Raw genomic sequence first — 15171 nt, forward strand, 5'->3', positions numbered from 1 at the left:
GTGTGTACGTTTGGATACATATAATGGTGTCAGTATTATTAGCATGTGTGTGACACATATACTTCCAGAAGTCTTTACTCTCATCCTGCACAGATAACACATTTCTCGTTTTTTCTCCAATGATTGGTTATTCTCACTCTTGTTGCATAATTAGACCACATTTTCACTCAATACACTGAGCCACAGGAATATACTTTTAAAAGTTACAAATCTTTGTAACTTTGTCTTAATGCCCTCCAAGGACTGGCTTTCTTCTTTTTATGCTATTTTATGATGATATGGTAAATTAACATGGAAGAAATTGCGGTCGCTAATAGCACTATGAATTGCACACCCTGTTCCTCTAATAATATTCATGCACAAACACACCCTTAACGTTTTGCAGCTCCATGCAGTTTGTACTTGTTTTGCACCTGATTGTGGAGAGCAGCAGTGTGCACCTTTACTCCGTGCTGCACAGCTCTGCTCTCCTGCAGACGGAGCTCCTTTATCTCCATATATACCCTGATTACAGGTGGTGTCGGACACATTGGGAAAAGTTTCTGAGTTGGAAAATGCAAGTGGACGCATGCTCAAGTCAGAGGAACAACAACTTGGAAACTCTCGGAAAGAATTTGCTCCCAATTTCAACATAGTCCGTTAGCGCCACGCTTTCGCTCAATCTGACAGCGAACTCACTGGATCTGTTTTCTGGAACGGGAGACCAGCCATGTGCAGCTGTACACACATCACAGGAGAACTACAAGATCAAGCAGAAATAAAGAGAAAAATGTGCAAACAACATGCACATCGGCATGTGGCTGCAGGAGCTTGGACTTGAGCCCCCGACCTTCTGGTTGAGAGATGGCGGACTCTACCACCGAGCCACAGCCGCCCCCTGGTTTCAGTAAACATATGCAAACAGCACTGGTGCACAAAGGCGCTGTTTGCTCTGCAGCGCAGTTTGAGGAGCTTTTAACCCTTTGTGCGTGCTTTGAGAATTAGACCATTGGAATAAGTCTCTGTTGGTCTTGTTTGCAAAGAGCACCAAAGCTGCACAATCTTTCTGTCGACTGGTTCTCATGTGTACACGCTGCAGTTCAGGTCATGTCTGCCACTTAGCAAAGGCTCATTATACAGCATTAGTAACATAAAGGGAACATATGTTTGTTATCATCTTCATTATGACATCCTGTATGAAAGACGACATTTGTAGTTTGGAATATACTGTAGCTTTGGCACAACCCATTAAGGGAACAAAATGGAGGATTAGATTAAAATGTCATGGCGGCACAGACGACACGACATGAAGAGTTGGAAATGCAGTCTGTAGGAGAGCCATATGGTCATAAACCTGAGATTCCCTCCTCGGTTGTAAAGCTAAACAAGTGTTTTCATTCAGTCGGTCATTAGATTGACAGCTTGATTTATTTCTGCAGCTCCAAGTCCAAAGCATCCTGACCGTTTGAATAAAAAATGTCCGAATGGAATGTGAGAGTGACAGACATTAAACTGTGGTGCCAAGGGTCTGACTGGAGCAGATGTCATAACATTTCTATTAAACATCAGATCTCAAATGTAATGTTGTCAGTCAATGTGGTGGATTTTAATGAAATTCAGGTACATGTGTATTAAGCAGAACACCAGGGGACCTCCTCCAACATTTTGTATGTCACTGTTTATAACACAGAGCTTTCATCATTTGCTCGACGGGTCGCTTAAAAAGATGTTTATTGGGCATAAATTGAATCATACCAATGTTTTTTTTGGGCAGGGCTACAACACTATGGGGTGGAGAAAAGGGCTTCTGAAAGGAGTGGGTAGGATGCAGAATCAGAAATGCATCTGATAAAACCGAATGTGTTGTATACGGTGGCCGGGAGGTGCCAATACAAATGCATATCCAAAACCACTTAGGGTGAAGCAACAATATGAATGCAAACATCTATCTTATCACATTGGTGTTGTAGCTCTTTGCATTCAGATTTTGACTTGTTGCATTCCTGGCCGGCTTTTTTGCATTGGCACTGTGGCTTATCGCATTCCTGTTTCTGCCTTTTATATTCCTGTTGTGGCTTTTTAGCAAAGCGTTCTGTATATGCACTTGTCTGACACTCCCAGCCAATGTATGGTATCAGGTGGTGTTGTAGTCAAGACCAACCTCTTCTTTTCTGTTATCTAAATAATCAGTGAGTATGTTCTTCTTCTCTCTAGTCCTTGACTAAAACAGCTTTTATACACAAGGGGAGGAGCCGGCCGTCCCATCCATGTAAACACAGCTCTGACAACAACACAGCCAGCGGGACTCGAGCTTCTCACTCATTGTAGACAGTCCTGACTCAGATGGACATTTACACAGGATAGACTTAATTTATAATATATTTATGTTGCACTTTCTGCCTTTAACTATTCAGCTGATAAACATAAAATGTAATTTCTATGATGCTGGTATCAGAGGGATACTCAGAGGGTTTCAGGCTGTACTCAGGTCTTGGTATCAGACTTTGCATCAGGGAGGACAAATGCTATCAGAGGGTTTCTAACACTCTCAGTGGAGCTGCTCTGTAGACAAAGTGTGTGTGTGTGTGAGTGATCGAGGCTCTGTTCATACAGAAGGAACGGCCCTGTAGTAAATCCCTTCTTTAAAAAAATGTGAATGAAATCTGCTTTTCTGCCTCTTCATCAAAGTTTCATGATATTGAGTCGGACTGATATGACATCTGTTTGATAGGTTTTTTTATTTTGGTGCAGTTGGGTTTCAATTAGAAGAAGTCTGGGCTGATTTACTTCCCATTTCGCTCTTCAAAGACTTACACATCACACATGATGAGGCGGCCCCAGACAAGTCCAAACCTGTTTGTTATAAATCAGGATGGCGTTGCCCCTCATGAGTTATTATTATTTTAGCTGGACGAGAGCGACGCTAACATGACGCAAAACAAGTAAGAGCAAGGGGCAAAAGCTTTCACTGGAGGACTTCAAACGGATCGCGTTTCAGTCGTTGCATACATTTCTTTGCACCGGGTAATAAACTCTTTTCAAATGTGGCGGGGAAATTAAATGTGACAGCAACATGCAACGCACAGGAAGCAAAAAAAAGGCTGTGACAGTTGAGTTTAAGATGAAATGATCCAACGTAATAAAGAGACGCACTCACCTCTCATGCATGAATAGCATCCAGCTCTGGTGATAGGCGACTGTTCTCCTGAAGAAAAGAACAGAAAGAAAAGGCCGCAGTCAAAACATGCACAGTCTTGAACTAAGATTATGATCGAGCTCAAGTTGACAGGAGGATGGAAATAAGGACATTTTGACAAGGTCACCTATCTGCACAAGAGAGCACAATCTGCTTTAACTGAGCGTGCCTCGTTTGGTCATCGCCCCACCCCCTGGATATGACACAGCGATGAGCGATCAGGCTCAAAATACATCCCCCCTCAAAGTCAGTTGTGCTCTCAAAAATCATGTCAGAATTGGCCTGAAATCGCATGTAGTGAATCTCTGAATTAACACCCGCTATAAATCCGATATATATAATAAACCTTAAACTAACAGGTCCCACTAAACTCCTACTCCTGCCTCTGACCCTGAACTCTCTCAGCTCAAAGGGGCAGCTTTAAGGCCGCACTCACACTAGGCCCAGTTGTCCTGTATCGTGCTGAAGCATGAATGTCTGAACAAATCGAGGGTACATTAGTAAGAAGTATTTTTGTTCCATTAACAGCTGTTATATGATATGGTACTCTCAGATAGAAATCACATTTCAAACACAAACACTTTTTAAAAAGATTGAACAGAATTGTTTCTGTTGGCGAGGATGACCATCCTCCCTGACAGGTTTATAATAATATTATGATCTGCCTGTTGACTCAGACTCCATGAGCCTGATTACTGTCCCTGTGGACATTATCGTAACACTGTTTTTAAAGAGCCCATATTATGCCCTTTTTGGGGTTCGTATATTTAATCTATGTACCTACTTTTGTACGTTCACAATAGATAAAGTCCGAAAAAAGTGTCTGTTTTCATGTACTGCTCCTCCTTGCTCCCTCTACGCTCTGAGTCCGTCAGCTACGCTCTGCTGAGCCCCCACTGTTAGACCCCACGTGGGCCAAGTCTGCTCTGATTGGTCTGCCGATCCGCTCTGTCGTTATTGGTCAGTTGCTCAGTTGCTCAGCACGGTTCTCGGAAATGTCCCGCCTCTTTTACCATATTGGGAATACAGCCACTGGCTCCGCTCGAGGGGAGCATAAACATTAGCACCTTAGCACTACTGTGCTGCCGCAGGCTACGGCATATCGTGGGCGTGCTACATGAGCTGCTGGGCTTGCCACAACGAGCCAATGGACTTAGATCACAATATTCAGACGGGGAAACTGATGACCTCTTAGATTGTCTAAATCCATTTGAATCCAACTTACACTAATTCATCAATACATTTGGTCGAAAAAATGCTGCAAAAAGAAATCAAACACAGCGGAGGAGGAGAGTCAGGCACGGCAGAGACATCTGTGTTAGAGTGACCTTGAGATGCAAGAAGTCTGGGTGGTCTTTACACTGGAGAAGACCCCCGAAACATTTGATTTATAAAAGAATGAGAAAATAACTTCACTATCACATTAGAAAAACTTAAACCAGATGATGTTAAAAAGTATCTTGAACCGCTTCTTTTTTTTTTTTCCGTCCTGCCACTTTCCCTTAAATTGAATCATTCCAGCTCTGGATTGGACGTATTATTACACATTTATATAGTTTGCTTCAGAGATGTTACTGGACTGGCTGTGTGCAGTATTTGTTCCTCTTAGGCTTGAAGACAGCTGCAGACTTTTATATTTCAGATTTTCTGTTCTTCATGTGTTGTTGATTCCACTCTTCCCCCTCAGCTAATAAGCGTGATAATTTCACTGTCAGGCCCACCCTGGTCGACACTAAATGGATGCTTTGGTTGTCTTTCAGGTAATTGGGTTTCTTGCGGACCACATGGCAGAGATTTTGTCATGGAGTGTGTTAAATTTGTTTCCTCGTAGGACTAATATCTCAAGACTGACAGTACAAATGAGCTGAAATAGAAAAAAGCATCCTGAGAATCATGCAGACAATACGACATCCCTCCTTACTTCATAATGTAAAACTCCAGTTCTTATCCAGACTAGACTCAGAGTTAAAGGTCCAATCAGTATGATGTGTAGTAAGTGAAATGATAAAGTGAGCTTACTATATAATCAGACATTAAGGAAACATGCTATGTTGAAGTGCTGGCTTCTCTGACAACAATGCAGCAGCCAGTATGTCCTCCTTCTAACTTTAGATTCTGGTCCTGAATGCTCTGGATTTGTTTGGACCAGAGAAGGTAGGCGGTTTTAAGGCGACCCCCAAACGGCCGTTTTGGACGCCCCTCGGTTTGCCAGGTATGAGAGCCGTTATCAAGTCAAACCAACAGGTGTTGCAGCGATGGAAGCGGGCAAGAGAAGTGGTTCAGATAGAAGTGATTGTACCCGACCTAAAAAGCCTCTGCATGTTTCTAATAAGCTCCACGAGCAGAAACATGCTCAAACTAGGATCAATATTGGAGATGCTTTTGAAAAATGGAGAGAGGTTAGAACACAGAAAGGTTTACAGACCGATGCAGAGCTGACTAAACACTGAAGCTTCAGTGTCCACCACATGGCAACCTGTGTGAACATCGACTCTAGAGAGGAGGGGGCGGGGGGAGACAGCTCTCTAATGTTTTGAATTTAGACTGCAGTACCCACTTTGAACACTAGATGACAGAGTTACATATTGCTCCTTTAATAAAGATCACAACTTTAAAAAAAATATAAGTAAGCCCTAAGCAGACAACCATACATTTAATATAATTTTGCTTTAAATGTTGTTATCTCAAGATAATGCTGGTTTTCACATGACAAAGAGCTAATTTTCTAAATCTCCAGAAAACAATTGACCCTTTGTCAAGCTCCGCCGTCCTTGGTTACTGTTACTAGGTTAGACAAACTCTCTTGTTGCGAGGCTCCTTCCCATTCTAAACTATTTAAAATACCTTCAGATTCATATGTCTACAATCTGGCATATTTACATGTTAATGATCATTAATGTGCATTGTCCCTATTTTTAAATAAATACACATTTTAAGGGTTCCAGCACCTTCTTAATGACTCGAATATGAACTCAAATGTGCCCTTAAATATCATTGATTAAAAAGTTCTCAGGCTGACCTTCAGGGTAAAATAGTGTTGAAGCTTTTTACATTTTTTTTGTTATTGTGTATCCATAAAAACATTGAATTATTTATAAAAAATGTATTGAGTAACTTGACATGTCTTTCTGTGTGATGAAGCTCTACACGAGGCTGAGCTCTCACACATGAGCACACACGTTTGCACTCGGTGTGTAAATACCGGAATATGGTTGTGGGAGTCTTCCTGCGTGTGCTCTCCCTCCTCCTCTTCCTCTTCCTCCCCCTCCTCTTCAGCGTCGCTGTTCTGTCTGTGCTCCTCCTCCTCCTCGTCCTCCTCGTCCTCCAGCTCCGAAGTCGACTCCTCCCCGTCCTGCCACGCCTCCTCGCTCTTACACTCCTCTGCCTTCCTCAACTCTATAGGAACACACAAACACACACACACACACACACACACACACACACACACACACACACAAAGAGGCATACAAACAGAACACTGGTAAGTCACTAACCTGGAGAGCTGCTCTAATATAATAATTTAAAAAACTAAAAGTAAAAAAAAAAAAAGAAGTAAAAATCGCTTTCTACCTGATTTATGATTGATGCAGGAAATGTTGAAAGACATTAAACAATGTCAAACACTTTGTTTTACAGGATTACCTTTTATGTGCAAAAATGTCGTAAATAGTGGAGGGATTCTGGAGTTATTGCCAAAAATGCTCTTAGAGAAATCATGACTTTTGCTGTATAAACACCAGAATTAAACCCAAGTTTAGAGTTTGACCAGATCTGAAGAAATCCCCCTCCGCTTTACTTGATCACGTTGAAAGACTGCAGCGTGCAGACGCAGACGGACGTATAGTAAAAACAACCCGAGTGTCCTCAGAGAGCACAGATGTAGAACAGGTTCAATTCAGCACAGTTTTCATCCTGAGTGTGTGTGTGTGTGTGCGTCCATGTGCTGTTCTGTTTCATTGGTACATGGAAGCTTGGACAGAGGTAGAACATTAATTACCTCACTCTGTAGGATTACACACACTGTACATTATTCTCACAGTCTATAACTTACTGGTTAACCCTGGATTGGTGTAATGGCGTTATAATCCTTCATGGTCATTTGTCACCTTTCATGAAAAGTGCAAGCTCAGCTGGAGCGAAGGGAGGTCTTTGGCGCCGCCTGAGCCCGAGTGCGGAGCATGATATAGGATGAGTTCTGAAATGACTCCAGCTGAAACTCTGTCACATGTTTAACCCTGCACAGGCTGCTCCTGCTTCCTTTCATCCTGCTCTCCCTCTCTCTCTCTCTCTCTCTGTCTCTCACTCCCCCTTTCTTCTTCCTCACCATTATCTACTCTTACCCTTTGACCCTTCACTGCAAAAAGCCGAAGTCTTTTTATAGTTTATCATGAAACAAAGCTTTTATATCATGAGGCAAATGAAGGGGCTCTTTTCATTTTGTGTGGTTTATCTTCTCTTGTTGCCAGTCCTTCCAGTTACAGTTGGCTGTTTTCTCTAAACTAATAGAGAGGAACGCTGTTTAAACAGGAGCTCCTTGGTGTGCTGAACTTGATTGCTTTTCTTTATCTAAAAAAAAAATCACCTCCTGTTTTTTTTTTTTTTTTTTTTACACGTCTAAAGCACCAGGTAACTTAGCTCGGAAAATTATAAAACACAGTTCTCTGGATGCAGCGCTCTGAACTCAGGGACTTGACTGCAGCTCTCTGACACTGGATTTCTTTGCCTTTAGAGTAATCATAGTAACCATTAGAGAAACGTAACCACATGAACAACCTCAGTTTACAGTTGATCTGAAGTATGTTCAGAATGTGTTGGGTCTGCTGTAACATAAGGAATCATTTCTTCAGCTGTGTTATTAGGACTCACCCTTGTTTTTCTTTTGTTTGCACTAATCTAACGAGGAACAACGGTATGAAAATGCAAACATCTGGTGCAGAGCAAGACGGGCCAGAAGCCGGCGGGAATGAGCCCCAGAAGGACAGATATCATATTCGAGTACATGACTGGTTTGTTTTGTACTCATGTTTGAGTTTTCCTTTTAAGTATTAAATAGTCAAATATCTTGACAAGATCTGTTATAATCTGATATGATCCCCCTTTTTTCCGTTTCATCAAAACAGGCAATATTTTGTAAAATTAAACCAAGCGTCCTGATTTGAAACAGACGATAAAAGTCTTAAAGGTCACATATTCTGTAAAATAAACTTCTCCATGTTTTTCTAACTTTAATATCTGTCTCTAGTCTGTTCTACAAACCCCCCAATGATGAGAGAAGTCCATCCTCTCCGTCTTTTACCTGCTCCACTTTTCAGAAAATGTGTGCACAAACAGGCTGTTTGGAGATTTTCCCTTCATGACATCACAAAGGGCAGTAACCCCTCCCCCAGGTGGGTGACACTCCCACAGCTAGGTGTTTGTTCTGCCCACTGAGCCTGCCTTCTCATCGTAAACAATAGGACATGGAGCGAGAAAGCCCCGAGCCACCCAAGTCCTTCCAGAGAGGGGGCGTGGTCAAACACAGCTCATTTACATATTTAAAGGTACAGACACAGAAACAGCCTGTTCTGAGCAGGGCTGAAATAGAGGGGTTTATAGGCATGATCAAATACAGGATCAGAGTGGATTTAGAACAAGAAACTTCTCACACGTGTTTTGAGGAGCTCTGAGACTTATTTAAACTGGTTGAAGAGGAGGAGAATATGTGACCTTTAAAACATTTAATAATGCCTTTCAAGACAGCCAGAATGAAAAACGTGTGTCTTTGTGGACTTTAGATTTCCCGTCCACGAACCCACACAAAAAAATCAAACAAAAACGGCCATCTAAATGTGTAAAGATAAGAAGTTTCTAACGTCAGCGCTGTACAAAGACGTGTTGATGAAAATCGATAGCCTCAGTTTTAGATTTCCCTTTTTGTTCCCGACCAACGTTCACTTTCTTCCTGCTGCAGCAGAGAGCGATGACATGTTTTTTTAATGAGTGTTACCTGCTGTAAGACTACATCCAGTAAACAGAGTGTCAGAGCTGTCTTCACTCTAAAGGTCATCACACACGTGTGTAACGCAGCCCCTGCCTTTTATTATCTGCTGCCATCTGGAAACAGAGTAAATCAAAGAATCTGTGTACGCAGCAGCAGCTCAGACTGAGGACCAGCTCACACACACAGACAACAAGTTTGCATCTTTTGGGAAGTTAAGTTTGAAGTATAATCTACCACGTTTCATTTTATTGAATTATTATGCAACTTAGGCACCTTCTTGTGAGAGAAAATATCTAATTTTGAGTCATCTGGTAGAGACAAACTCTTTTTCACCAGAGAGTCAGAAGCTCATCACTACAGTTGTTCATTATTTCTCTGAGGAATCAGTATCTGTTAAGTGTATTAAAGGGGGCATATTATGAAAAAGATCCACTTTGACAGTGTTCTTGAACATATATTTGTGTAAACTATGAATAAAAAACAGAACTGCCACTACATGATGCACACATTCCAATCTGCACATTGCACTTTAACACCCTGGACACTTTACACTGTTTACATTTTTCTATATTTTGTACATTCAAATATTATTTTTTAATTTTACATTATATTTCTATATTACTGCATATATGTGATTTTGAGTAATTTGAGTGTTTATTACATGGCCTTGTGGAACAGTCTTTTCATTTCACTGCACATCTGTATGAGCATGTGACGAATGCAAATCTTGAATCTTGAACCTGAGTGTCTACTGACCCACAAAATGTGAAATAAACCCATCCAGTCCTTTGTTTGTGGTCTGCATAAGTCTTACAACACAGAGAAAAATGACGTCACAGTGGGATTCTGGTAAAAAGAAAAAACATAGGTCTGTGTGTGAGAAGCATGTCTTGAGTGTAAAACCAGAATGACCCTGGAGACAGAACAAGGTTCCTCTTTGTGTTTTTTGATTTATGGATGTGGTCATGGCCGTGATGACATTAGAGCTTAAATGTTCCATTTGACTGACACTCATGAGAGAGAGAGCATTAAAGGAAAAACCTGAATAACCTGAACAATATGGATTCTGTCAGTGGGACAGTGGACCAGCTGTTTACCCTCTCAGGGCTTCTGTGGGGAGGGGGACTTGGGAGTTTGCTCATGCAGTCTATATGTGTTTTGTAGACCTGGAGATGGCTTATGATTGTTTCTGGGTCTGGAGGCTGGATGTTATGGTGCGGCCAGGGCTGCTGTCCCCGGTCTCTGATTCAGGTTGTGACTTTCATGGACAGGATCTCAAGAGCAGCCGGGGTAAAGGACGTGTGCAATCACTCACTTGTGACTGAACTTCCTGTGCGCGTGTGTGTGTGTGTGTGTGTGTGTGTGTGTGTGTGTGTGTGTGTGTCACCTGTGGCGGTGATGTGTGTGTCTTCTGTGATCTGTTCCAGTCTGCCCAGCAAAGCTTCGATGTTGGCTTTAATCTGAGTCAGCTCAGACTTTATCGCCTGCAGCTCTGTACCTCTCACCGCTGGAGGAGAGAGAGAGAGAGAGAGAGAGGGAGAGGGAGAGAGAGAGAGGGAGATAGAGAGGGGGAGAGAGAGAGAGAGAGAGAGAGGAGAGAGAGATAGATAGAGAGAGAGGGAGAGAGAGAGAGAAGAGAGAGAGAGAGAGAGGGAGAGAGAGAGGGGGGAGAGAGAGAGAGAGAGAAGGAGAGATAGAGGGAGAGAGAGAGAGAGGAGAGAGAGGGAGAGAGAGAGAGAGAGAGAAGAGAGAGAGGGAGAGAGAGAGAGAAGAGAGAGAGAGAGAGAAGAGAGAGAGAGAGGGAGAGAGAGAAGGCAAGAGAGAGGGAGAGAGAGAGAAGAGAGAGGGAGAGAGAGAGATAAGAGAGAGAGAGAGGGACAGAGAGAGAGAGAGAGAGAGAGAGAGAGAGAGGTGTCAGTGTCCATTTTCAAACGAGTACATTTGCAGACATTCCTATCACACTGAGGCTGAATCCTGAGGAGAGAAAGAGGGTTCATGGTTTAAATTTGACTCTGGGGTTTAACATGAGACATGACATAATTTGCCAACCATTACAGCACACACAGAAGCAGCATGTCTGAACTTTAAACACAGACACACACACACACACACACACACACACTCAGGTGGGCTGCCGAGCGGGCAGGAGGGGGAGATTCATGGAGTGACTCTCCAGAAATGGAGACGCTTCACGCTTCTCAGTTTTCACCTAAAATTTGCCAAAGAACATTTTCATTCTTGTCGTGCAAAAGTGGAAAAACTAAAAGTGAAACTGTCAGGAAATCACTGAAAACATCATCCATCTATTTTTTTTGGATTCTTTGATATTTTTTACCAGATTTCATGACTGTCATGACAACAACAGTGTGGATTAACTTTCACTCTTTCAATGTCTAGCTGATCATCATTAATGCATTTTTTTTTTTACTTTGCATCCTCCCCCTTTTGTTTCTCTCCATGTTTGCTGTTTACTCCCTCTCACATCATCTTTCTTGACTCTATTAGTCGAGGCGATAGAAATGAAATGAAATAGAAAGAAAAAACTTTCAACCAAACCAGCTGAGAGTCGTATTTCTGTCTGTGTCTTTGGATCGCACTTTAAGGTGTAATTAAATCCAAACACACAAACAATAAACATGTGAAATCTTTTTTGGAACATCTTAAAGACAAACTGCACGGACGTTTTTTGAGACTATCTTTGAAACGAGGCCCAGGCACAGGAAGTCACATACACACCCATTCAAAAAAAACTGTTTTTACAGCAGAGATTAACATGTTTACAGCCTGGTTCAAAAAACAGATAGTTCTGATTAGCTCATGTCTCGATCGGCACACACTGTACGGGGGGGGGGGAATGTTTTCATAACTCATCCGTTCTGATTTTTTGAACAATAAGAGTTATCCATAGTTAGGCGCGTAGCTGACATGACTGACAGGCGGGTGTGATGTAACGTAGGGGCGTCGCCCTCAAAGGCCCAAAGATGTCCTCAAATGTCATCAAGTCTGTATTGAATTCCTTTTTTGCATTTTACCAGGCAATGCGGGGGGCTAAATTGATAACCCGATAACTAAGTTATTTGATTTAGGATTATTTTGGGCATCGGTTTCCAATCGGACCTCTGCCCCCCTCATTTCTTCCAACACTTACTGTCTCTCTTCATCTGTCCGATATAATGGAGGCAAACAGGCCCCAAACAACAACTTGAACTCAATTGATTTGGAAGTTGTGAGAAAATTTATATAATAAAAAAAAAAAAAGTTGAAAGTTTATCAGCCCTCAGAGGCCCCCCTACTGGTCTGGGGCCCCAAGCAGTTGCCTGTTGACAAGCAGCACCTCTGATTCCCCTCACCTGCTCACCCCCCTCACACACCTGGTCCATATTGCTTGATTAGCTCCCAGTCCACTTCACCAGTTCACGTCCACTAACCCTCTGCCAGATTAGCTTTTTGAGCGTTTCTTTTCTCCTATAGATCTTGATCTTTTGACCTAGCCTGGATTTTGGATCGGGTTTATTTTGCAGCATTTTGTTTTGGTTTCAGGCTGGTGCTCAATGTTTCAAAAAGTTTTGTTTTCCAATATTTGCATTGTGGACGTGTTTACCATAAGAGGAAAAAGAAAGATTGTAAAAACAGATTTTGACCCCGGAGAAACCCCATGACCTCCCACCCAGCAGCCAACACAAGTCAGATGTTATCAAGCACTGGGGTTGAAGTTTGATTTTCTCTGAAATAAGAAACAATACTGAGGAGAAGAGGAGCAAACGGCACAGGGGAAGGATTTAAGGCTTGTTGACAGGGCTGGGTTTCAGCGTGCAGGGAGAAACATAAGCCGATGTGGGAGTTTCTTGAAGCTGCTGTGGAGACGTCTCACGGCTCCAGAGCAACGAGTTAAATGTGATTTTCCACCTTCAGAACAAATCAGAGGTTCCTGCTCTCCATGTAGGGAGAGAGTCAATCAGCTGTTTCTGTTTGGACTTGAAGAATGATTCTGCACTCTGCATGTACAAGATCTTTAGATGAGACAGTGTTTGAGTAGTTGGTATTGTTGAGTTTTTAAGCCTGAGTAGTATTTGGTGGTTCATCTCATCTATCCTTCCCTGCAGAAGGAGATTCAGGAAAATTCGTTTTTTTTGGTTTTTTTTTACATACTTTCTTAATCTCCGAGGGGAATTCTGGTTTTTCACTCTGTTATTGAGAGACATGCATCTCATACACATAGGCACCAAGTAGTGTTGTAGTACTTGAGAACCCAACTTGGTCTCATGATCGGTTTAAAGACCCCTTTTTAAAGGTCTCGTCTCGGAATCAAAAGCATTTTTCTGGGTCTTGTCTTGGTCTCAGACTGGACTGACTCCAGATTTTAAATCTCTTTCTAAAGCAACGGAATATTTCAAATAATTTGTAGTTTGATACTCTTCCCTGGTTACGCCTGCAACCTTCCCGGTGTTATGGGCTAACTGAGCGACACGCCCTCTGCAAAAAGGTTGAGGATTTTTCAGTAATATTTATGGTCTTGGTCTTGTCTCGGTGTAGCCCTGCCTTGGTCTTGGTCTTGTCTCTGTCTTGGTCTCAATCCCTAAATGTCTTGGTCTTGTCTGGATCTCTGGTCTCAGGTATGTCTTGATCTGGTTTACTGTGGTCTTGACTTCAACACATGCACAAACAGGACCTGTGGACATGCATGAATAGAGAGATATCAGAGTGGGACTGCTACACACTGACAGGGAGCTGTGAGGGTGCGATGCCGTGCTGAAGGTAGTAATTGGGAAGTGACCTGGCAGCTCTCCAGCAACCAGACCAACTTCCATATTTTGGTCTGCACAGCCGCCAAACTTAAGTCCCTACAGACTGAGCTGCTGCCGTCCCTTTTAAAAATAAGTAACCAGCAATAATCTTTTTTTTATTTTTATAAGATTTAGTTTTGGGCTTTGTGTCCCTTTATTAGAGAGACCCGGGCCACCCGCTTGGAGGACCACAGCCTCATGTGCATGGGGCGTGTGCACTAACCACTACACTACCTGCACCACCATCATCATTCTTCTTGATGATTTTATTGTTAGCTTTGACAGGCCATAGAGAGGCAACAGTATTAATTAAAGTCGATTTGGAAACTGGCTTAAAACTCCTCACAGGAGCTTTAGACAGTTTAGTGCAGGAGTTTGCATCTAACTTTTGATGAATTCATTCTTCTCTTAAAAACTTTTCTCATGAAATAAATTTTTTTGTATTGCATCAGTACTTTTCTCTAGGGTCTATCATTAAGACAAAACAGAGTGTATCTTTATGAAGGGCTTGAGATTTAAAAGTACTGAAGACAGAATATTTTGCAGACTGAACTTTAAAGCTTTTATTTTTAGATTTATTTTTGGGCTCTTTGTCTTTATTTGATAGGATAGTGGATAGAGTACAAACTGAGAGAGAGAGTGGGAAATGACATGCAGGAAAAGAGACACAGGACGGACTTGAACCCAGGCTGCCTGCTTGGAGGACTACCTAACCGCTAGGCCATCTGCTTCCTGATTAAAAGCTTTTATTTGGTTATTTTTGTAATGGAGGTGTTGTTAAAGCAATATTGCAAAGTTGGCTGAGACTGTTATGCAGGGGCCCTAATGTGATCTCATTTCATGATGCCTAGAAATCTTTGCGACACCCCTGCTCCTCAGCGCCGTCTCTGCTCCTCTTAACAGCAGGAACACATGAGGGAGTGCTGGAGTCCTGACTGATCCCTGCCAGCTGCACCTCTGACCTCTGTGAGTCACTGTACAGGGGGGCGGCATTACAGAGGATCAGAGTCTTACAGGGAAGAATTACAGATAATTGAGGATAAGTTTTTTAAATTGACAAAATATGTTACAACATTCTTTTGACACTAATGTCATCAAAGTATCAGAGTGAGATTTCTGCTGAACATTTAACCCTGCACCTGTCGGAGCTTAAATTCATTTCTCCATGGTCTGTTTCCCAAGTTTCTGAAACATTTTCTTCCCACAGAATTTGATAGTTAGGCATTAAAGGG

The 15171-nt window shown here is 42.3% G+C and overlaps 1 protein-coding gene across 4 annotated transcripts in view; it reads right to left on the reverse strand.

Annotated features, from left to right (window-relative positions):
• The window catches only part of raly (RALY heterogeneous nuclear ribonucleoprotein), a 108655-nt gene that overhangs the window by 18222 nt on the left and 75262 nt on the right, over positions 1–15171 (reverse strand). For all 4 annotated transcript variants that reach the window (XM_061041812.1, XM_061041811.1, XM_061041813.1 and 1 more), the window contains exons 6-8: positions 10543–10662; positions 6378–6571; positions 3129–3184 (exon numbers count right to left, since the gene is read on the reverse strand). In XM_061041812.1, coding sequence (XP_060897795.1) covers positions 3140–3184; positions 6378–6571; positions 10543–10662 — 359 coding nt within the window. In that variant the 3' untranslated portion in view covers positions 3129–3139. The remainder of the gene's footprint in view (positions 1–3128; positions 3185–6377; positions 6572–10542; positions 10663–15171) is intronic.

The sequence above is a fragment of the Labrus mixtus genome, chromosome 7 (genome assembly GCF_963584025.1).
Source record: "Labrus mixtus chromosome 7, fLabMix1.1, whole genome shotgun sequence".
NCBI classification, from domain to species: domain Eukaryota; kingdom Metazoa; phylum Chordata; class Actinopteri; order Labriformes; family Labridae; genus Labrus; species Labrus mixtus.